Here is a 22456-nt window from a genome sequence, read left to right as displayed (position 1 = left end):
ATACATATATATTTGGTGTATTTTTTGATGAAGCTTCATTATCAGGAGATAAAGAAGAAATGGGTTTGAGGAACCACGTGATTATCATTGTTTATCAAGGCAGATGTTGTTGTTGTTGTGGTCTTCAGTCCTGAGACTGGTTTGATGCAGCTCTCCCTGCTACTCTATCCTGTGCAAGCTTCTTCATCTCCCAGTACTTACTACAACCTACATCCTTCTGAATCTGCTTAGTGTATACATCTCTTGGTCTCCCTCTACGATTTTTACCCTCCACACTGCCCTGCAATGCTAAATTTGTGATCCCCTGATGCCTCAGAACATGTTCTACCAACTGATCCCTTCTTCTAGTCAAGTTGTGCCACAGACTCCTCTTCTCCCCAATCCTATTCAATACCTCCTCACTAGTTATGTGATCTACCCATCTAATCTTAAGCATTCTTCTGTAGCATCACATTTCGAAAGCTTCTATTCTCTTCTTGTCCAAACTATTTATCTTCCATGTTTCACTTCCATACATGGCTACACTCCATACAAATACTTTCAGAAATGACTTCCTGACACTTGAATCTATACTCGATGTTAACAAATTTCTCTTCTTCAGAAACACTTTCCTTGCCATTGCCAGTCTTTATTTTATATCCTCTCTGCTTCGACCATCATTAGTTATTTTGCTCCCCAAATAGCAAAACTCCTTTACTACTTTAAGTGTCTCATTTCCTAACCTAATTCCCTCAGCATCACCCGACTTAATTCGACAACATTCCATTATCCTCGTTTTGCTTCTGTTGATGTTCATCTTATATCCTCCTTTCAAGACACTGTCCATCCCGTTCAACTGCTCTTCCAAGTCCTTTGCTGTCTCTGACAGAATTACAATGTCATCGGCAAACCTCAAAGTTTTTATTTCTTCTCCATGGATTTTAATACCTACTCCGAATTTTTCTTTTGTTTCCTTCACTGCTTGCTCAATATACATATTGAATAACATCGGGGAGAGGCTACAACCCTGTCTCACTTCCTTCCCAACCACTGCTTCCCTTTCGTGCCCCTCGACTCTTATAACTGCCATCTGGTTTCTGTACAAATTGTAAATAACCTTTCGCTCCCTGTATTTTACCCCTGCCACCTTTACAATTTGAAAGAGAGTATTCCAGTCAACATTGCCAAAAGCTTTCTCTAAGTCTACAAATGCTAGAAACTTAGGTTTGCCTTTCCTTAATCTTTCTTCTAAGATAAGTCGTAAGGTCAGTATTGCCTCACGTGTTCCAGCAATTCTACGGAATCCAAACTGATCTTCCCCGAGGTCAGCTTCTACCAGTTTTTCCATTCGTCTGTAAAGAATTCGCGTTAGTATTTTGCAGCTGTGACTTATTAAACTGATAGCTCAGTAATTTCCACATCTGGCAACACCTTTTTTCTTTGGGATCGGAATTATTATATTCTTCTTGAAGTCTGAGGGTATTTCGCCTGCCTCATACATCTTGCTCACCAGATGGTAGAGTTTTGTCAGGACTGGCTCTCCCAAGGCCGTCAGTAGTTCTAATGGAATGTTGTCTACTCCTGGGGCCTTGTTTCGACTCAGGTCTTTCAGTGCTCTGTCAAACTCTTCACACAGTATCGTATCTTCCATTTCATCTTCATCTACATCCTCTTCCATTGCTATAATATTGTCCTCAAGTACATCGCCCTTGTATAGACCCTCTATATACTCCTTCCACCTTTCTGCTTTCCCTTCTTTGCTTAAAACTGGGTTTCCATCTGAGCTCTTGATATTCATACAAGTGGCTCTCTTTTCTCCAAAGGTCTCTTTAATTTTCCTGTAGGCAGTACCTGTCTTACCCCTAGTGAGGTAAGCCTCTACATCCTAACATTTGTCCTCTAGCCATCCCTGCTTAGCCATTCTGAACTTCCTGTCGATCTCTTTTTTGAGACATTTGTATTCCTTTTGCCTGCTTCATTTACTGCATTTTTATATTTTCTCCTTTCATCAATTAAATTCAGTATTTCTTCTGTCACCCAAGGATTTCTACTACCCCTCGTCTTTTTACCTACTTGAGCCTCTGCTGCCTTCACTACTTCATCCCTCAGAACTACCCATTCTTCTTCTACTGTATTTCTTTCCCCCATTCCTGTCAATTGTTCCCTTATGCTCTCCCTGAAACTCTGTACAACCTCTGGTTTAGTCAGTGTATCCAGATCCCATCTCCTTAAATTCCCACCTTTTTGCAGTTTCTTCAGTTTTAATCTACAGTTCATAACCAATAGATTGTGGTCAGTGTCCACATCTGCCCCTGGAAATGTCTTACAATTTAAAACCAGGTTCCTAAATCTCTCTCTTACCATTATATAATCTATCTGATACCTTCTGGTATCTCCAGGATTCTTCCATGTATACAACCTTCTTTCGTGATTCCTGAACCAAGTTTTAGCTATGATTAAGTTATGCTCTGTGCAAAATTCTACCAGGTGGCTTCCTCTTTCATTTCTTACCCCCAATCCATATTCACCCACTGTTCCCTTCTCTCCCTTTTCCTACTCTCGAATTCCAGTCACCCATGACTATTAAATTTTCGTCTCCCTTCACTACCTGAATAATTTCTTTTATCTCCTCATACGTTTCATCAATTTCTTCACTGCAGAGCTAGTTGGCATATAAACTTGTACTACTGTAGTAGACGTGGGCTTCGTGTCTATCTTGGCCACAATAATGTGTTCACTATGCTGTTTGTAGTAGCTTACCCGCATTCCAATTTTTTTATTCATTATTAAACCTACTCCTGCATTACCTCTATTTGATTTTGTATTTATAACCCTGTAGTCACCTGACCAGAAGTCTTGTTCCTCCTGCCACCGAACTTCACTAATTCCCACTATATCTAACTTTAACCTATCCATTTCCCTTTTTAAATTTTCTAACCTGCCTGCCCGATTAAGGGATCTGACATTCCACGCTCCGATCCGTAGAACGCCAGTTTTCTTTCTCCTGATAACGACGTCCTTCTGAGTAGTCCCCGCCCGGAGATCTGAATGGGGGATTATTTTACTTCTGGAATATTTTACCCAAGAGGACGCCATCATCATTTAACCATACAGTAAAACTGTGGACTCTGACCACAATCTATTGCTTATGAACTGTAGACTAAAACTGAAGAAACTGCAAAAAAGTGAGATCCAGAGGTTGTAAAGAGTTTCAGGGAGAGCGTTAGGGTACAATTGACAGGAATGGGGGAAAGAAATACAGTAGAACAAGAATGGTTAGCTTTGAGGGATGAAATAGTGAAGGCAGCAGAGGATCAAGTAGGTAAAAAGATGAGGGGTTGTAGAAATCCTTGGGTAACAGAAGATATATTGAATTTAATTGATGAAAGAAGAAAATATAAAAATGCCGTAAATGAAGCAGGCAAAAAGGATTACAAACGTCTCAAAAATGAGATCGACAGGAAATGTAAAATGGCTAAACAGGGATGGCTAGAGGAGAAATGTAAGGATGTAGAGAGATATCTCACTAGGGGTAAGATAGTTATCGCCTACAGAACAATTAAAGAGACCTTTGGAGAAAAGAGAACCACTTGTATGAATATCAAAAGCTCAGATGGAAGCCCACTTCTAAGCAAAGAAGGGAAAGCAGAAAGGTGGAAGGAGTATATTGAGGGTCTATACAAGGGCAATGTATTTGAGGACAATGTTACGCGAAGGGAAGTGGATGTAGGTGAAGATGAAATGGGAGGTGCGATACTGCGTAAAGAGTTTGACAGAGCACCAAAAGACCTAAGTCAAAACAAGGCCCCAGGAGTAGACAACATTCCATTAGAACTGCTGACAGCCTTGGAAGAGCCAGCCCTGACAATACTCTACCATCTGGTGAGCAAGATGTATGAGACAGACGAAATACCCTCAGACTTCAAGAATAATATAATAATTCCAATCCCAAAGAAAGCAGGTGTTGACAGATGTGAAAATTACCGAACTATCAGTTTAGTAAGTCAAAGCTGCAAAATACTAATGCGAATTCTTTACAGACAAATGGAAAAACTGGTAGAAGCCAACCTCGGGGAAGATAAGTTTGCATTCTGTAGAAATGTTGGAACGTGTGAGGCAATACTGACCCTACGACTTATCTTAGAAAATAGATTAAGGAAAGGCAAACCTACGTTTCTAGCATTTGTAGACTTAGAGAAAGCTTTTGACAATGTTGACTGGAATACTCTTTCAAATTCTGAAGGTGGCAGGGGTAAAATACAGGGAGAGGAAGGCTATTTACAATTTTTACAGAAACCAGATGGCAGTTATAAGACTCGAGGGGCATGAAAGGGAAGCAGCAGTTGGGAAGGGAGTGAGACAGGGTTGTAGCCTCTCCCCGATGTTATTCAATCTGTATATTGAGCAAACAGTAAAGGAAACAAAAGAAAAATTCGGAGCAGGAATTAAAACCCATGGAGAAGTAATAAAAACTTCTAGGTTTGCCAGTGACATTGTAATTCTGTCGGAGACAAAAAGAACCTGGAAGAGCAGTTGAACAAAATGGACGATGTCTTGATAGGAGGATATAAGATTAACATAAACGAAAGCAAAATGAGGTTAATGGAATGTAGTCGAATTAAGTCGGGTGATGCTGAGGGAATTAGATTAGGAAATGAGACACTTAAAGTAGTAAAGGAGTTTTGCTATTTGAGGAGCAAAATAACTGATGATGGTCGAAGTAGAGAGGATATAAAATGTAGACTGGCAATGGCAAGGAAAGCGTTTCTGAAGAAGAGAAATTTGTTAACATCGAGTATAGATTCAAGTGTCAGGAAGTCATTTCTGAAAGTATTTGTATGGAGTGTAGCCATGTATGGAAGTGAAACATGGACGATAAATAGTTTGGACAAGAAGAGAATAGAAACTTTTGAAATGTGGTGCTACAGAAGAATGCTGAAAATGACATGGATAGATCACATAACTAATGAGGAGTTACTGAATAGAATTGGGAAGAAGAGAAATTTGTGGCACAACTTGACTAGAAGAAGGTATCGGTTGGTAGGACATGTTCTGAGGCATCGAGGGATCACCATTTTAGTATTGGAGGGAAGTACGGAGGGTAAAAATCGTAGAGGGAGACCAAGAGATGAATACACTAAGCAGATTCAGAAGGATGTAGGTTGCATTAGGTACTGGGAGATGAAGCTTACACAAGATAGAGCAGCATGGAGAGCTGCATCAAACCAGTCTCAGGACTGAAGACCTCAGCAACAATGACAATGAGTAACACTTATTTTGGTCTCCCAAAAGTTGGAAATGTAGTAGGTTTTGCTGGTGAAACTGCTTTTTTCAAAATCTTGATCATGAAATGAAAATAGTGAGAGGGGACATCCTTGAAACCTTTGTAGGAAAACTAGCAGTCAACCAACAGTACTTTGAACTGTTAATGAAATTTGTTGTTAAGGATGGATTAGAATATGAAGTAGTATTCATAAACATATTGAGTGAGTTAATAATGGGCACCACTGCTATCAACTTAAGTTTACTTTTGCACATAAGCTAGCAAAGTATGCAACTATAAAATTTTTGACCACCTCCTCTTGAATTGAAGGCGCTAATAGATATTAAAAATAGTTCTAAACACAAATTGAAATCGTTTTTGCTTGATAACTACTATTATTCTACAGAGAAATTTCAAACTATACTTGATTATTACATTGAAATTTAGATTAACAAAAGTATAACAGTTGTGTGAATATTTTTGCGTTCAGAAACCACCTTTCCAATTACATGTCATAGTTAAATGAATATGACTCACGAAGTATTCAGGTTACTAAAGTAAACAAAATCTCCCATGTATAGTACACAGAGATAGCTATGTAGGTTGTGTCTCTGTTGGAGCAGAAGTATAAATATATGTGAATAATAATTTTGCTGATAATTTTTTCTTTTTTGCAGAGAATTTGATTCACTCTCCACTCATGATGTGAAAGGAAATTGTAAGAAAGCATTTGAGGCTGGTGAAGCCCTGGGAATACCAAAGGTGATTGAACCAGGAGACATGGATTTGTTAACAGTGCCAGACAAGTTGGCAGTAATGACATATTTATATCAGTTGAGGGCCCATTTCACAGGTACATTAGTGCTATAATGAGTTGTGATTGTTGTCTGTTGAGTTCTTTACATTATGTTTACTTTTTATTAAATTTGTATTGGAAATTTTGTTAGTAATATTGAGAAATGTGTTTGATATACCCAACTACCTACTTTAATATCATTAAATGGGTAGATTGATACTCACCATTTAGAGGAGATGTTGAGATGCTGATGGGCACAACAAAAAGGCAGCTGTACATTTGAGCTTTCAGCCAAAAGGCCTCCTTCTTAAGTATAAACACACACACACACACACACACACACAAACCTGTCTCTGGCTGCTGAGGCCAAACCTTGTACAGCAACTGTGCCTAACAGAAAAGTAGTCTGTGGGTGGTGGGGGTGAGGAGGAGGCTGGAGCAGAGAGTTTTTCGTTTTTTCCCGATAGTCGTTTATATATTTTTACACATTTTTTATCCTTGCCCATGATTCATTGCTCCTTCCTTTTGCACCAATAAAGAAAAGTTTCCTATGCCTAGTTAGAACACAGTCCCGTATACTGTTCCTCCATTGTTGTATAGTTAATCGAGTCTCCACAAATGCCCTGACCAGCAAATTACCCACCTCCAACTGCAAACCCTCCTTCCAAGATGACTTTTATCTGTTCAGATTCTGCCATTCCATGCTTATACATCCTCATACATAATCCAGAACCTCAACAAACCTGACACAGTTGTCAATGTTTCATCCAAAACCTTATTCCCACAAAAATATCAGGCCTTTCCAAAGGCCTTACATTTTGCCCCCACTCCTGAATTCAATAATGCTGGACTTGTTGAATACCTTCTCTTCTCCTTCCAGTTCCTACAGTGGAAACACTTTATCACCTCCAAACCCACCAATCAGACTGAACCCAAAGCCAATGTTGGACCCTGCCTGACCTCCACCAAACAGTGATCCACCCCCACTGCCCCCAGATCATCCCCCCCCCCCCCCCCCCCCCCCCCTATTAACATTTGAGAATTCCTTGACCTCAAACCCTGCTTGGTCATGTGTGTTTGTATATTACGCGTGGGTGAAATGTATGTGTTTTCCACTTTAGAAGAAGTCCTTTTGGCTGAAAACTCAGATGTATAGCAACCTTTTTGTTGTGCCTTTCTGCAGCTCACTGTCTCCTCTATATGGTGAGCAATAATCTATACTTTTGATAATGTTTTTGTTATTCCATCCTGGATTTTATATTGTTTGATTTTCTACTAATTAACTTTGTTTTATAACAAGAGCATGAAAGTGGAGAATAATACAAAATTTCTAAATATATTTGCTGCAGTGTGAAATTTGTTAAATTACTAGTCATTAAGTTTGATTGGTGTGCTCAGAGATGGTACAGAGTATATGTATTATTTTCATTGTAACTCTCCTGCAAACAAGGCCATGAACTGGAAGTGCAGCAAATTGGGAAAACAACTGATGAATCTTCATACATGGTTGGTCGTTTCAATACGGATACTGACACGGATGTCACAGTCCAGCTGTTTGGCCAAGAAATTATGAATCTCCGCAAACGGGAAACAGCAGAGCGAAATCAGCAGAACAGGTCTTCGTACAGGAGGTGAGAATGTTGGATTGTCATTCGCATCATCAGAGGTGAATTTCCTGCAACTGATGTGCCGTTGAAATTTATCGTAACTGATGGTGATGCATGCACTAGTGTAGGCACTTTTGTGTGTGTGTGTGTGTGTGTGTGTGTGTGTGTGTCACATGCACAGTGTTGGCAGCTCCGCATTCAGTATTTCCGTTTTGGTGTCCAGCTACTGCACAGTTCTAACAAGTGTCAATTCATTTACCCTCTCACAGTTAGGGTCATCTTCAGACAGCAGTTTCAGAAGAGCTTGCACCAGGGTAAACAGAATTAACATTTCACTGGGATTGAAATCAACTTCTTGCTCAGTTCCAACTGTGGAAAGCATTGGCTTGCAGGGGTCTCTGATTACTTAGGAGACTGGATAGGGCTGCCAATATTCAGTCAAGATGCATTTAAACCACTTTCGCCAAGTAAAAATGGTGACAGTTGTATGTGAGTGACCTTCCAACAGTGTACTCAAATTAATAAATAGGCAAACTGTTAAAAACTGAAGGTGGCACATGCCAAGAGCTAAGCATGTTTGCATGGATATTGTCTCGCAGTAGTAATCAGTCTGGATGCAAGCAATAGATTGTTGCTGAGGATGGCTGAGTTTCAGGTCTTAATAGCCTCAGAATCAGTGCACTTTAGTGAGCTTTTGACCAAAAAACATATGGCCGTTGACAAGTATGGGTAGGAGTAGAGGTGGCCAAGGACTATCTGCTGTGACATAGGAAACTGACCACTTCTTTTTGTGACAGAGATTTAACGTTCTGCCTCAATTGGAACTGTTGAAAAAAAGTAGTTGTCACTGTATCCCTGTATGTTTTCTCTGAAGAACCACAATCAAAACCTGATTCCAGATTTAAGTTTCTCAGTACATCAGAAATCTGTTTATTACAGCCTCCTCTCTCTTGTAGTTTTTATTAAGTGGTTAATTTGCAACTGATATTTAAGGAAGCCAGACATAAAATAAACAGCTCTAAGATATATTCACCTGTGGGTTGATCATTAGGAAAGAATCCAAAATCTGTAATTAGATGAATAGATTAATAATTAATAAATTTCTCTTTCTTTGTTGGAGTTCACACTTGGGTACATCCCGCCACATGACAAGTGTGTAAAGTGTCATTGTCTTACACAGGGCACACTGGTGTTACACAAGCAGCCATTTGCTTTCTTTTGATTCAGGTAACATTACGAGAGATCTTTAGATGATGACAAAGTTCCTCCACAAATTGTGATATTGTAACCACTATTCATTGACACTTCTTTTGAAGGTGAAGGTGCTATAAAATATCGTCTTGCCTTGCTCTGCAGCTAATACTCATGTTAGCACAAACTTCCAACTCTGTGCCTTATCAAATATTTTATACCCAGCGAGGCACTGTAGCAATGTGTTTGCAAGCCTTTGCATACCTCGCAAACTTGACACATGCGCATAATCACAAGCAAGGTACATAGTTCCAGCATGAAATTTTCGCTCTACAGCAGAATGTGTGCTGATTGAAAGTTCCTGGCAGGTTAATGCTGTGTGCCGCACCAAGACTCGAACTTTGGGCCTTTCCCTTTCACGGGCAAGTGCTCTACCATCTGAGCTACCCAAGCATAACTCATGACCCATCATAACAGCTTTACTTACGCCAGTACCTTGTCTTCTACCTCCCACATCAGCACACACTCCCCTGCAGAGTGAAAATTTCATCCTGAAAACATCCCCCAGGTTGTAGCTAAGCCATATCCTTTCTTCAAGGAGTGCTAGTCTTGAACATTTGTGGGAGGGCTACTGTGAAGTTTGGAGTTTAGGAGAAAAGGTACTGATGGAAGTAAAGCTGTGAGGATGGCTCACACTTAGGTAGCTCAGTCACTAGAGCACTTGCCTGTGAAAGGCAAAGATGGCGAGTTTGAGTCTTGTTTCGGCACACAGTTCTACTTTGCCAGGAAGCTTCAAGGTACATAGTTCACCCTGCTTCATTTGCTTACTTGTATTCTTCTACAGTACACGATCAACACTTATTATATTTGTGATGTTGGAAGCAGGTATGGCTACAGCACAGATACAAGGCTGCAGAACCATACATAACATGGGAAAGATGGATGCCACCTAATTGGAAAAAGTAGACAAACTTTGGAGAAAACAGAGACCGTTATGTGAGCATAAAGAGCTCAGATGGCAAGCTGGTACTAAGCAAAGTAGGGAAAACAGAAAGGTAGAAGGAATATATAGAAATACTGTTAAGTCCCTCAGCCGTTAGGGGTAAAACCCAATGGGACTCGGGGCAAGTAAGGCTAGCAACCTGCTTCCCTGGTACTTTAAATATGATGCTGGCAACAATCAGAGCAAAATGCCTCGGACCTTTGGAGGTGACGGAGTCCCACCTCTAACTGACAAACCAGGGACTCCTAAGATACGACTTGGCAAACAAATGGTAATGAGATGGGGAGCTATTAATATCAATGGGGGCTACTCTTGGAAGAAGGTAGAGCTGGCAGAGGCTGCAAGTAAGATGGGGCTGGACGTTTTAGCTGTTAGTGACATTCGGGTAAGGGGTGAGAAAGAAGAAGAAGTGGGAGAATACAAGGTCTACTTGTCAGGAGTCAAAGCAGGAATAGCACAATGGGGTGTAGGGCTTTACATCAGGAAAGAAATGGAACCCAGCGTAGTTGCAATAAGGTATGTAAACGAACGACTGATGTGGATAGATTTGACAGTGTCTAGCAAGAAAATTAGGATTGTGTCAGTATATTCGCATTGTGAAGGGACTGATCAAGATAAGATGGATAGTTTTTATGAGGCACTCAGTGATGTAGGTGTTAGAGTAAAGGACAAGGACAGTGTTCTGCTCATGGGTGATTTTAACGCCAGGATTGGAAATCGAACAGAAGGGTATGAAAAGGTTATGGGTAAATTTGGAGAGGATATGGAGGCCAACAGGAACGGGCAGCAACTCTTGGATTTCTGTGCCAGTATGGGCTTTGTAATCACAAACTCCTTTTTTAAACATAAGAACATTCACCGGTATACTTGGGAAAGCAGGGGAACCAGATCTGTCATTGACTATATAATAACAGATCAGGAATTCAGGAAGGCTGTGAGGGACACATGTGTATTCAGGGGATTCTTTGATGACACTGATCATTATTTAATCTGCAGTGAAATTGGGATTGTGAGGCCGAAAGTGCAGGAGGTCAGGTCCATATGTAGGAGGATAAGAGTGGAGAAACTTCAGGATAAGGAAATCAGGCACAAGTACATAACAGCGATCTCAGAAAGGTACCAGTTAGTTGAATGTAGTCAATTACAGTCATTGGAAAAGGAATGGACAAGGTACAGGGACACAGTACTAGAAGTGGCTAAAGAATGTCTTGGAACAGTAGTGTGTAAAAGTAGGAGGAAGCAAACAGCTTGGTGGAATGACACAGTCAAGGCAGCCTGTAAAAGGAAAAAGAAGGCGTATAAAAAATGGCTTCATACTAGAACTCAGGCAGACAGAGAAAGTTATGTTGAAGAAAGAAACAAAGCCAAACAGATAATTGCCGCATCCAAGAAGAAATCTTGGGAAGACTTTGGAAACAGGTTGGAGACATTGGGTCAAGCTGCTGGAAAACCATTCTGGAGTGTAATTAGCAGTCTTCGAAAGGGAGGTAAGAAGGAAATGACAAGTATTTTGGACAGGTCAGGAAAACTGCTGGTGAATCCTGTGGATGCCTTGGGCAGATGGAGGGAATATTTTGAAGAGTTGCTCAATGTAGGTGAAAATACGATCAGTAATGTTTCAGATTTCGAGGTAGAATGGGATAGGAATGATGATGGAAATAGGATCACGTTTGAGGAAGTGGAGAAAATGGTCAATAGATTGCAGTGCAGTAAAGCAGCTGGGGTGGATGAAATTAAGTCGGAACTCATCAAGTACAGTGGAATGTCAGGTCTTAAATGGCTACACAGGATAATTGAAATGGCATGGGAGTCGGGACAGGTTCCATCAGACTAGACAAAAGCAGTAATCACACCAATCTTTAAACATGGAAACAGAAAAGATTGTAACAACTACAGAGGTATCTCTTTAATCAGCGTTGTGGGTAAAATCTTCTCAGGTATTGTTGAAAGGAAAGTGCGAGTATTAGTTGAGGAGCAATTGGATGAAAATCAGTGTGGGTTTAGGCCTCTTAGAGGTTGTCAGGACCAGATCTTTAGCTTACGACAAATAATGGAGAAGTGTTATGAGTGGAACAGGGAATTGTATCTATGCTTTATAGATCTAGAAAAGGCATATGACCGGGTTCCTAGGAGGAAGTTAATGTCTGTTGTACGAGATTATGGAATAGGAGGCAAACTTTTGCAAGCAATTAAAGGTCTTTACATGGATAGTCAGGCAGCAGTTAGAGTTGACGGTAAACTGAGTTCATGGTTCAGAGTAGTTTCAGGGGTAAGACAAGGCTGCAACCTGTCTCCACTGTTGTTCATATTATTTATGGATCATATGTTGAAAACAGTAGACTGGCTGGGTGAGATTAAGATATGTGAACACAAAATAAGCAGTCTTGCATATGCGGATGACTTAGTTGTGATGGCAGATTCGATTGAAAGTTTGCAGAGTAATATTTCAGAGCTAGATCAGAAATGTAAGGACTATGGTATGAAGATTAGCATCTCCAAAACGAAAGTAATGTCAGTGGGAAAGAAATACAAACGGATTGAGTGCCAAATAGGAGGAACAAAGTTAGAACAGGTGGACGGTTTCAAGTACTTAGGATGCATATTCTCACAGGATGGCAACATAGTGAAAGAACTGGAAGCGAGGTGTAGCAAGGCTAATGCAGTGAGCGCTCAGCTACGATCTACTCTTCTGCAAGAAGGAAGTCAGTACCAAGACTAAGTTATCTGTGCACCGTTCAATCTTTCGACCAACTTTATTGTATGGGAGCGAAAGCTGGGTGGATTCAGGTTACCTTATCAGTAAGGTTGAGGTTACGGATATGAAAGTAGCTAGGATGATTGCAGGAACTAGTAGATGGGAACAATGGCAGGAGGGTGTCCACAATGAGGAAATCAAAGAAAAACTGAGAATGAACTCTATAGATGTAGCAGTCAGGGCGAACAGGCTTAGATGGTGGGGTCATGTTACACGCATGGGAGAAGCAAGGTTACCCAAGAGACTCATGGGTTCAGCAGTAGAGGGTAGGAGGAGTCGGGGCAGACCAAGGAGAAGGTACCTGGATTCGGTTAAGAATGATTTTGAAGTAATAGGTTTAACATCAGAAGAGGCACCAATGTTAGCACTGAATAGGGGATCATGGAGAAATTTTATAAGGGGGGCTATGCTCCAGACTGAACGCTGAAAGGCATAATCAGTCTTAAATGATGATGATGATGATGATGACTGTAAAAGGGTAATGTACGTGAAGGAAGTAAATGAAGATCAAATGGAAAATGTGATACTGCAAGAGAATTTGACAGAGCACTGTTTCATTGTTCTTTCAGATTCTTCTCAGAATATTAAAAAGAAAGAAAGGAAAAAAAAAAAAGAATCCTGCAAAATAGATGACATTCCCTCAGAAATACTGAAATCCTTGGGAGAGCCAGTCTTCACAAAACGAATCCACTTGATGTGCAGGATACAGAAGAGAGACAAAAAACTCTGATTTCAAAAAGAGTGTAATAATTTTAATTCTAAAAGAGCCAAGTGCTGACAGATATATTACTGAACTACCAGTTTAGTAAGTCACAGTTGCAAAATACTGACACAGTTTATTTACAGAAAAAATGAAAACTGATAGGAGCCAGTCTCAGGGTTAATCAGTTTGGGTTCCAAAGAAATTTAGGAATATGCATGGCAATGTTGACCCAGTGACTTACTTTAGGAGATAACTTAAAGAAAGATAAACTTTCATTTATAGCGTTTGTAGGTTTAGAGAAAGCTTTTCACAATGCTGAATGGACTAGATTCATTGAATTCAGAAGCTAGCAGAGATAAAATGAGTGAGTGAAATGTTATCCACAACTTACACAGAAACCATATTGCAGTAGTTGAGAAGAGAGTGAGACATGGTTGCAGGTTTCTGTTTTGAGCAAGCAGTAAGAGGAACCAAGGAGAATACTGGAAAGGGAATTAGTGTGCAGGGAGAAGTAATCAAAACCTTTAGATTTGCTGATGATACTGAGATTCTATCAAGATACAACAAAGGACTTGCAAGATCAGTTGAGTGGAGTGAGTAATGTGCTAGAGATGGTAAACAGAACATCAAGCAAAAGGAAAATAACAGTATTAGAATGCAGCCAAATTAAAGTGGGTGATGATCGGGGAATTGTATAAGGAAATCAGATGCTCGAAGTTCTTGATAAGTTTTACTATTTTGGTAGAACAATAAATGATGATAGCCAAGTTAGAGAGGATATAAAATGTAGGCTGGCAGTAGCAAGAAAAACTTCCCTGAAGGTTTGTGCCTGGGATGTAATCTCGTATACAATGAAGTGTGAAGTGTGGACACTGATGGTTCGGACAAGAGTAGAATAGATTTGAAATTTGGTGCTATAGAAGAAAGCTTGAACGTTAGATGTGTTGATGAAATAACTAAGGAGGGGGTACTAAATCTTATTGGGGAAAAAGACATTTGTGGCACAACTTGACTAAAAGAATGGACTGGTTGGTAGGGCACATACTGGGCATCAAGAAATCATCAGTTTGGTAATGGAGACAGTATGGGTGGTAAAAATGGTAGAGGGAGACCAAGACTCGAATACAGTAAGGTGGTTCAGGTGGATATAGTTTGGGGGAAAAAATCCATGGAGGTGGATGGCTGTTGAGATGAATAAGTTGTTGGTGTGCAGTATCAGGAGTTAGTTCCATATCTAGTGAGGGAACTTTGTGCATGATGTTTTTGATGCCTCAGATGCCAAATTAGTGGCCAAGTTGATGTTGATGTGCATGTAAAATGTTGTTAACCTATCATAACAAAAAGTTCTAAGCATAGGTCAATAAATTTGTTTATTTTATTAATAAATGTATCGTTCTCTGTTGCACGTTGTGCACTTCCATAGAATGCCACAGCTCCAAAGTAAATTAGAATGTGCAGTGAGTGCACTCAGATTCTCTCTTAACAGAGACAAAGGAAGTTCTGTGAAAGCCATTGTAATTTGAAAAAATTGATAGTTACAAAGACTGCCCTTTCACCACTTTTGAGTGGTCAGAATGTTTGGTGTCAGGTAAACATGATTGAAATGAAGCTTACACATTATTTGATATGCCTGCAGTAACATTGCATGGGGTACTGATTTGTGTTTAAAAATAAATTTGTTGTTTCTGTTAATGGATAGTGTCTTGATATTCTTTTGAGAGATGAGCTCACTAATTTACATTCGTTTATTTCTGGAGCATAAAATGAAATAAATTATCAGAAATAAAGTTTCTTATAGTCACTCACTGCAAATTTTCTATTTGGTTCAGTTGCCACTTCCATTGTATTGTCCTTGCTCAGGTACACTTTATGGGGATGTAGTGCACAACAGTTACTACTACTATTCCCAGGGACTTGGGCTGTTCACAAGATAACACCAACACCCACAACCAGAGAGACCCAGAGGGTCCTGTTGAAAAATCATCGAAAATAATAATAAAATGCAGTAGCTTTTGTGTGGATAGGTTCTGATTTCTTTCCTTGAGTTGTAATTAAGAAACTTCGGCATTTTGCCTTTCGGTTCCTAGCACAGCCAACCCCATAGTTTATCAATTAAAGTAAGGGTCAGATACCTCGCAGAATTGGTAATATTTGATATAGTGTCCCTCATTCAGTTTTCAGGGGCACCAAAAGCTTGATGAGAGTTGATAGAAGTGACTCACTCTTTCTCATTAAAGAACTTACAACCACTAATGTCCAGCCCTCGTACAACTACTTCATTGTGAGCTAAAACTGGTGCATGGTGGTTGATAACTGACAGGTCAACCAGAAAATAGTGAAATAGTTCACAAATTGTGAGCACTCCCTGCACTGGGCTCACAGTTCTTTAGTGAGTTCATTGTGGTACACATGGGGTCCCCAAGTGTACCTGGCTACATTTCCTTCACCATGCCCCTCCCTCCCCTATCCTCACTCCTTCGTTGCTGCACACTCCTTCTCTCGTGCTCTGATTTATGTCGACCTGGCTATCAACTTAATTCCCTGTATTGCTTGCAATTTTGTTCCTTCTGCCTGTTCTCTATTTTTGTCACTTAGGTCCCTGCATGAGGGTTGACATCCACTTCTAAATTTTCTGTTTTTAGTGTGAGCCATTTGGGGAAGAATTCCCTCCCTGGTATCTACAGTGTGGTTCCTCTCTCCCCTTCTTTCCCCACCTTAGCCTCCTCCATCCCACTAGGTCACCAGCATGTGTAGCCAGCTCATGACAACACAGGGATCACACCACTGCTACCTGAGCTGTTCCCTCCATGTGTATGCCAAGGAATGGTTGCTTGTCTTCCCGGAGCATCGGAACGCGTGGCTACAGCTGCCGTGCCAGGCAGGCTTTGCTGTGGCTGGGTGGTGACCGTGGGGAGAGCCCCTGATCAGAGTGGGTGGTATCAGGGCAGATGCCTGGTGCATAAAGTGTATCAAGCTGCAAAAATCTGGGTGTTCTCAAATGGCCATCTCTTGGAATGGTAAAGGATCATCGAATGCTGCTTCATGTGACCCAGTGGCATGGGGGGAGGGATGCAGCACTTTCCTCGCTACTTATTTCATACATAGATGGATAGGGAGACATTTACTGTACAAAGCCATTGTTTCTTGTGGAGAATATAGAGGACAAATTTAGTGAAGTGGAGTCTCTCAGTAAGATGTGGTTGAGCTCCCTGTTGGTCAAAGCTACTTCTGCTGCCCAGCCTGCAGCTCTTCGTGTTTGTGATCGTCTTGGCAATGTCCCAGTGTCGGTTACTGCTGATCAGTTTCTGAATATGGTACAGGGAGTGAATTTTCATAGGAATCTCATCCTGCCAACTGATAAGGAACTCCGGCTAATCTGGAGCGATGTGGCGTTCATTTTGTTAGACGTGTGCAGCAGGATTGTAAAGACAACCACACTGATAATGGTCCCCCCTTTCTGGCTTTCAAGGGAGATACCCTCCCAGAGAAAGTCAAGCTTATGTGCTACAGATGTGATGTTTAGCCGTACATCCCACCACCCATGAACTGGTGGTTCTGCTTCTGGCACTGCTGTTCCCGTATCCAGCTTATGGCTGTCCCATATTCGCCAACTGAAGACTACCTGCATGCTGATGCTTAATGCTGTCCGCCTTCGGGCTCGCATATCTTTGGGTGCAGACCATGCTATTCTTCTCAATCTTCACCATGCTCTGGTCTTGTCTGGATTAGATTATGGCTTAGTGACTCCTTCCACCCTGAAAATACTTGACCCTGTTCACCGTTGTGGGGTGCGACTGGCTACTGGTACCTTTCGCACTAGTCCCATTGACAGTATTCTCATAGAAGTGGGGATTCCCCCTCTACAAATACAACGTAGTCAACTCCTGGTTTTTACACCATCACTATGTGCTGATTCCCTGACTGTCCAATGTAGCCTGTCCTCTTTGCAAATGAGGGTGGTCTCCCTCCTAATAACCTGCCCACCCCCCGGTGGGATAGCCAGTTGGAATGTGTCTCTCTTTCCTCTGTCAGGATCTCCATATCCACTCACTGGAATGTGCCCTGTGTGTGTCCCCCCACACTGTCCCCTTGGATAGTGCCTTGATCACGGATTAAGACCGACCTATTCCAGGATCCTAAGGTCTCTGTTGCCCCTATGGTCTTCTGATATCTTGTACAATCCATCCTTAGAGAGTTCCACGGGGCTACTATCTTCTACACTGGCAGTTCTAAGATGATAGATAAGGCAGGATACACTTTCACATCTTGTACTGACTTGAACACCATTTATTGCCAGGACCATGTAGTGGTTCACAGCAGAACTGTTTGCCATTAACAGGGCCCTCCATTTTGCTATTCGGCCTCCCTGCACAGTATTTTAATATCAACCGACTTAATGAGCAGCCTGCAGGCTGTCAACCAATGCTCTCATCACCCTCTGGTCTCCGCTATCCATGACCTTCTCTCTGCTTTTGGCCGTGCCACCTGCTCAGTTGTCTCTCTCTGGATCCCAAGTCATGTGGGCATCCCGGGGAATGAACTGGCAGACTGTTTGGCTAGAGAAGCGGATACTTGTCCCCCGTTTCTGTTTACGATTCCAGCTGCAGATATGCGGATTTATGTCAAATCTCTCTTTGCTCAAAAGTAGAATGACATCTGGTGCACTACTGCTCTCAGTAATAAACTCTACACAATCAAGGAGACTACTACAGTTTGACACTCTTCTTTCCGCTCCTCTCAGGAGGAGTCCACTGCCTTATGCCATCTAAGAATTGGCCATACCAAGCTCAACCACAACCCCCGCAATGTGACTGTGGAGCCAGACTAACAGTATCCCATATGTTGGTGTAATGTCCTCTTCTTTTAGCCCTTTGTACTAGGTATAGACTTCCAGATTCCTTAATTTTAATATTGGCAGATGACGCTCAGATGGTTGAATTGGTCATCAGTTTCCTCTGTAAAAGTGTTTTTTATTTTTAGATATAAGGTTTTGCTTTACTCCTGGAGCAGATAATGTTTTCTTCGTTTGGGACCCTGACCAATCCCCCATGGAAAGACCAATCTTTTACCCCTCTGTTTCTCCAGTTTCTAGATTTGTTATACCCTTTTATGCCTTCTACTGTATGTTTTAACTTCCTTGTTATATAGTTTGGCTCCTCTGACAGGACTGTTCACTTTTAGTGGACCCCCTCTCTTCTGCGAGTAACTTTGGAATTGCGGAACTGATGACCTCGCCATTTAGTCCCACAACCCCCCTCAATCAATCAGTTAGTTAGCGAGCACCATAGTAAGCAATGTTCCATTGATCATGTGTGCCATTCCGCTGCTCTAAATGGTCTCACATGACAGAATCAATGTGATTCCTGGAGAAATATTCTAGTGTGAGGGAACTGTGTGATTATGAAGAGTGAACCACAGAATTTCCATTTGTGGAGTTCTTGTTAGAGGTTAAGAATCCAAGGAATGTCTCTTTCTGTGTTGAGTAGAACAGTTAGATTCTGCCTGTATTGGTATGCCTGCTGTAAAGCTGCTTTCAGTATTGTCATTTATCACTAGGCAAATATTTTTTGAACACATCCTGAAAGCAACTACAGAGCTCTTTTTATTTCTTCAACACACATTAGTTGTTGGTTCACCATGCCCTCCAAGGTCTTCCCTTTGCTGCTAATAAGCTTTTGTTTTGAGAGGAGAATGAGGATTGCCTCTAAGGCTGTGGAAAAGTGCATCCTTCCAACTGTCACTAGATAGTATGAACAGGATTTCATTTTGAAACTTCTTGACAGATTAAAAATTTGAGAACTAGGCAACTAGGTTTTAATTCATCTGGCTGGTACTGTGCTTTTTCATAGTTTTTCTGGATTTTGTGTAGTTGATTCTACTGCGCAGGACTGACTTCAGTTTACTGCATTTCAAAGAAAGGTCTCCTTTTTATGAAATTCTGTAAAGAAACAAAACTGTCACTGACTTTTTTTATAATGAAATGAAAACGTGCTACTTTCTCAACAACAAAAAAAAATTTTGTCATGATTTGTTTCACAAGGTGATAGAACAAGAAGTTGTTGGCACTAAAAATAAAACTGTATGAAAATGTAGTTTCTTATTGAAAATTACTTAGAGACATTTGTCTTGTATTAAAAACAATGGAGGATTTTGGAAAACAATCATTCTTCACAATAGTACCTGTTATCTTTCCTTGTCACTTTTCCAGATCTTGCCTCGATTCATTCTGCACAAAACCTTACACCTCCTCTGAGGCCATTTTGACATTTCTGTAAGTGGAATCAATTTAGGAAAAGTCTACCACTGAGTCTGTTTAGAGGTGAACTAATTTAATGGAAGTTGATTCCATCAAGCCTCCTTTGTTTGTCAAAGCTGTTGCCAATTCAGTAACAAATTCAACAAGATGTTTGCTAACATATTTCAACTCCTTGCATAAAAAGTACAAATTTATGATCATCATCCTGAAAATGTGAAAAGAAGGTTTCTTCCGCCTCTTTATTTGTTTCTTCTCAAAAGGGTTGTAGCCCAATAGCTAGTCACTGTGGTCCACACCTTCCGTGTTTTTATTATAAGCTAGAATATTGGCATGTTTTATCTTGTCTATCATTCCTAATTTTGTTCTGACATGGACATGAGATGAAATCATTTTGTGCTGTGTCATCAAAGGAAATATGTTCCAAGTGTCTTTCCATTTCACAAACAGCAAATTGTCTCACCTGTATACCCCTTCTTCTATGTGATTAGATCTTTAGAAAGCATATTTTTGGCATATAATCCATGTCACATAGGAGCTACATCACTCATCTTCGTGCGCTGAAGCATGACTCGAACCAGAACACATGGTTTTAATTTGCCAGGAAGTTTCGTATCTTTGCACACGCCACTGTAGAATGAAATATTCATTCTGGATTATTTACTTTCACTATCTTATTAAGTTTTCATATGCTTCACTGATTCTGTCCACTAGCAAGAGCAGTTTTCCAAGCCTTAGTTAGTATGGATTTTACCTCCAGCAGAATGTGGATGTTATGGTCTTGTTTAGTTTTTTAAATGAAATTCCACGTGTCCATCTACTCAGTGTCTTTTTTAGTAGTGAAAAATCTGGATCTAGACTACTTGTAGAGGTTGCTCCAGCATAATATTCTGTCATTACCTGGCCAGTGTCTCCAGTGTTTGTATGTGGACTTAATTGGTAATACAGGTGATAGTGGTGTGCTGGATTGTCTGTTGAAAATCCTCCTTCCCATACTTTTATGGAACTTCTGGTTTGTTTTATTAAGTCCAGAAGTTTCTACCATGACATTTTTTAGTCTTCACTTTGCTTTTGCTGTTCATAACCTAAAGTGCTGTGAGCTTCTCAACAGTTGGCAAATCCCTGTAACTTTCTACCCTTCTGTACGTGACTGGTGAATCATAATTATTTCCATTCCGAGGATCCATGTCAGCAGCTTCCATTCAGGAACTGCTCTGTGTTGTTAGTGAAGCTGAACAGGGAATTGGTAACTTGAGTGAAGATCAGAATCACTTTGCACAGAGCATCATTATTGAGGGATGGGGAGCATAATGACAGGTCACCACTGGAGAAACAACACTGAAGCAGTTGTGACATGAGACATAAGTCCAGTATTGAGGAGGTGGAAGTCTTCATACTCGATAACAGTGTGTTTTATCTCCTGGGGCAGAGGAGGAGTGCCATACTAGATTTTTTGCATGTGAGTTCACCAGGAGAAGAATTGGATGGAGGTGGCAGTTATTAGAGTGTATCTTCACAGTCTCACTGTCCATGAGCCTACTTGGTGGAAGCAATGTTTATATGGTTATCTTCCTCTGGATCTATATTGTGATGCCAACAAGAAGTCGTGGCCTTGTTGAAGTAGCTGATTGATACATTCAAGGTCAGGATAGTACTGGGTGACAAGTGGTGTGCTCATAAGTTGTTTTTTGGAGGGATCAGCAGTACCAGGATTGGATGTGATGGTCCAGGAAATCGGCTTTTGAACTAGGCTGTTGGGATTATTATGTCCGGTGAAGGCTGAAGTGAGTGAGGCGGTGTATTGCTCTTAAGTGTCTGCATCCGAACAAATACGTTCACCTCGAATGCCAAGGCTGTATGAGAGGGAATGTTTGACAGTACTTGCAGCTTGACAGTTGCCGTCCTTAGCATGTCAAATATTCCCTCCCATACGCCTTGGCATTCTAGGCAAATGTACAGTCCTGGAAATGGAAAAAAGAACACATTGACACCGGTGTGTCAGACCCACCATACTTGCTCCGGACACTGCGAGAGGGCTGTACAAGCAATGATCACACGCACGGCACAGCGGACACGGACACACCAGGAACCGCGGTGTTGGCCGTCGAATGGCGCTAGCTGCGCAGCATTTGTGCACCGCCGCCGTCAGTGTCAGCCAGTTTGCCGTGGCATACGGAGCTCCATCGCAGTCTTTAACACTGGTAGCATGCTGCGACAGCGTGGACGTGAACCGTATGTGCAGTTGACGGATTGTGAGCGAGGGCGTATAGTGGGCATGCGGGAGGCCGGGTGGACGTACCGCCGAATTGCTCAACACGTGGGGCGTGAGGTCTCCACAGTACATCGATGTTGTCGCCAGTGGTCGGCGGAAGGTGCACGTGCCCGTCGACCTGGGACCGGACCGCAGCGACGCACGGATGCACGCCAAGACCGTAGGATCCTACGCAGTGCCGTAGGGGACCGCACCGCCACTTCCCAGCAAATTAGGGACACTGTTGCTCCTGGGGTATCGGCGAGGACCTATCGCAACCGTCTCCATGAAGCTGGGCTACAGTCCCGCACACCGTTAGGCCGTCTTCCGCTCACGCCCCAACATTGTGCAGCCCGCCTCCAGTGGTGTCGCGACAGGCGTGAATGAAGGGACGAATGGAGACGTGTCGTCTTCAGCGATGAGAGTCGCTTCTGCCTTGGTGCCAATGATGGTCGTATGCGTGTTTGGCGCTGTGTAGGTGAGCGCCACAATCAGGACTGCATACGACCGAGGCACACAGGGCCAACACCCGGCATCATGGTGTGGGGAGCGATCTCCTACACTGGCCGTACACCACTGGTGATCGTCGAGGGGACACTGAATAGTGCACGGTACATCCAAACCGTCATCGAACCCATCGTTCTACCATTCCTAG

General features: G+C 41.7%; 1 protein-coding gene across 2 annotated transcripts in view; it reads left to right on the top strand.

The window, feature by feature from the left end:
* LOC126483731 (EH domain-binding protein 1) overlaps positions 1-22456 on the top strand; it is a 220675-nt gene that overhangs the window by 96667 nt on the left and 101552 nt on the right. For both annotated transcript variants that reach the window (XM_050106839.1, XM_050106838.1), the window contains exons 9-10: positions 5920-6095; positions 7489-7669. In XM_050106839.1, the coding sequence (XP_049962796.1) occupies positions 5920-6095; positions 7489-7669 (357 nt within the window). The remainder of the gene's footprint in view (positions 1-5919; positions 6096-7488; positions 7670-22456) is intronic.

This window comes from Schistocerca serialis, chromosome 6 (genome assembly GCF_023864345.2).
Source record: "Schistocerca serialis cubense isolate TAMUIC-IGC-003099 chromosome 6, iqSchSeri2.2, whole genome shotgun sequence".
Taxonomy (NCBI): Eukaryota; Metazoa; Arthropoda; class Insecta; order Orthoptera; family Acrididae; genus Schistocerca; species Schistocerca serialis.
Note: the sequence above shows the minus strand (reverse complement) of the source record. Positions and strands in the feature narration are given on the sequence as shown.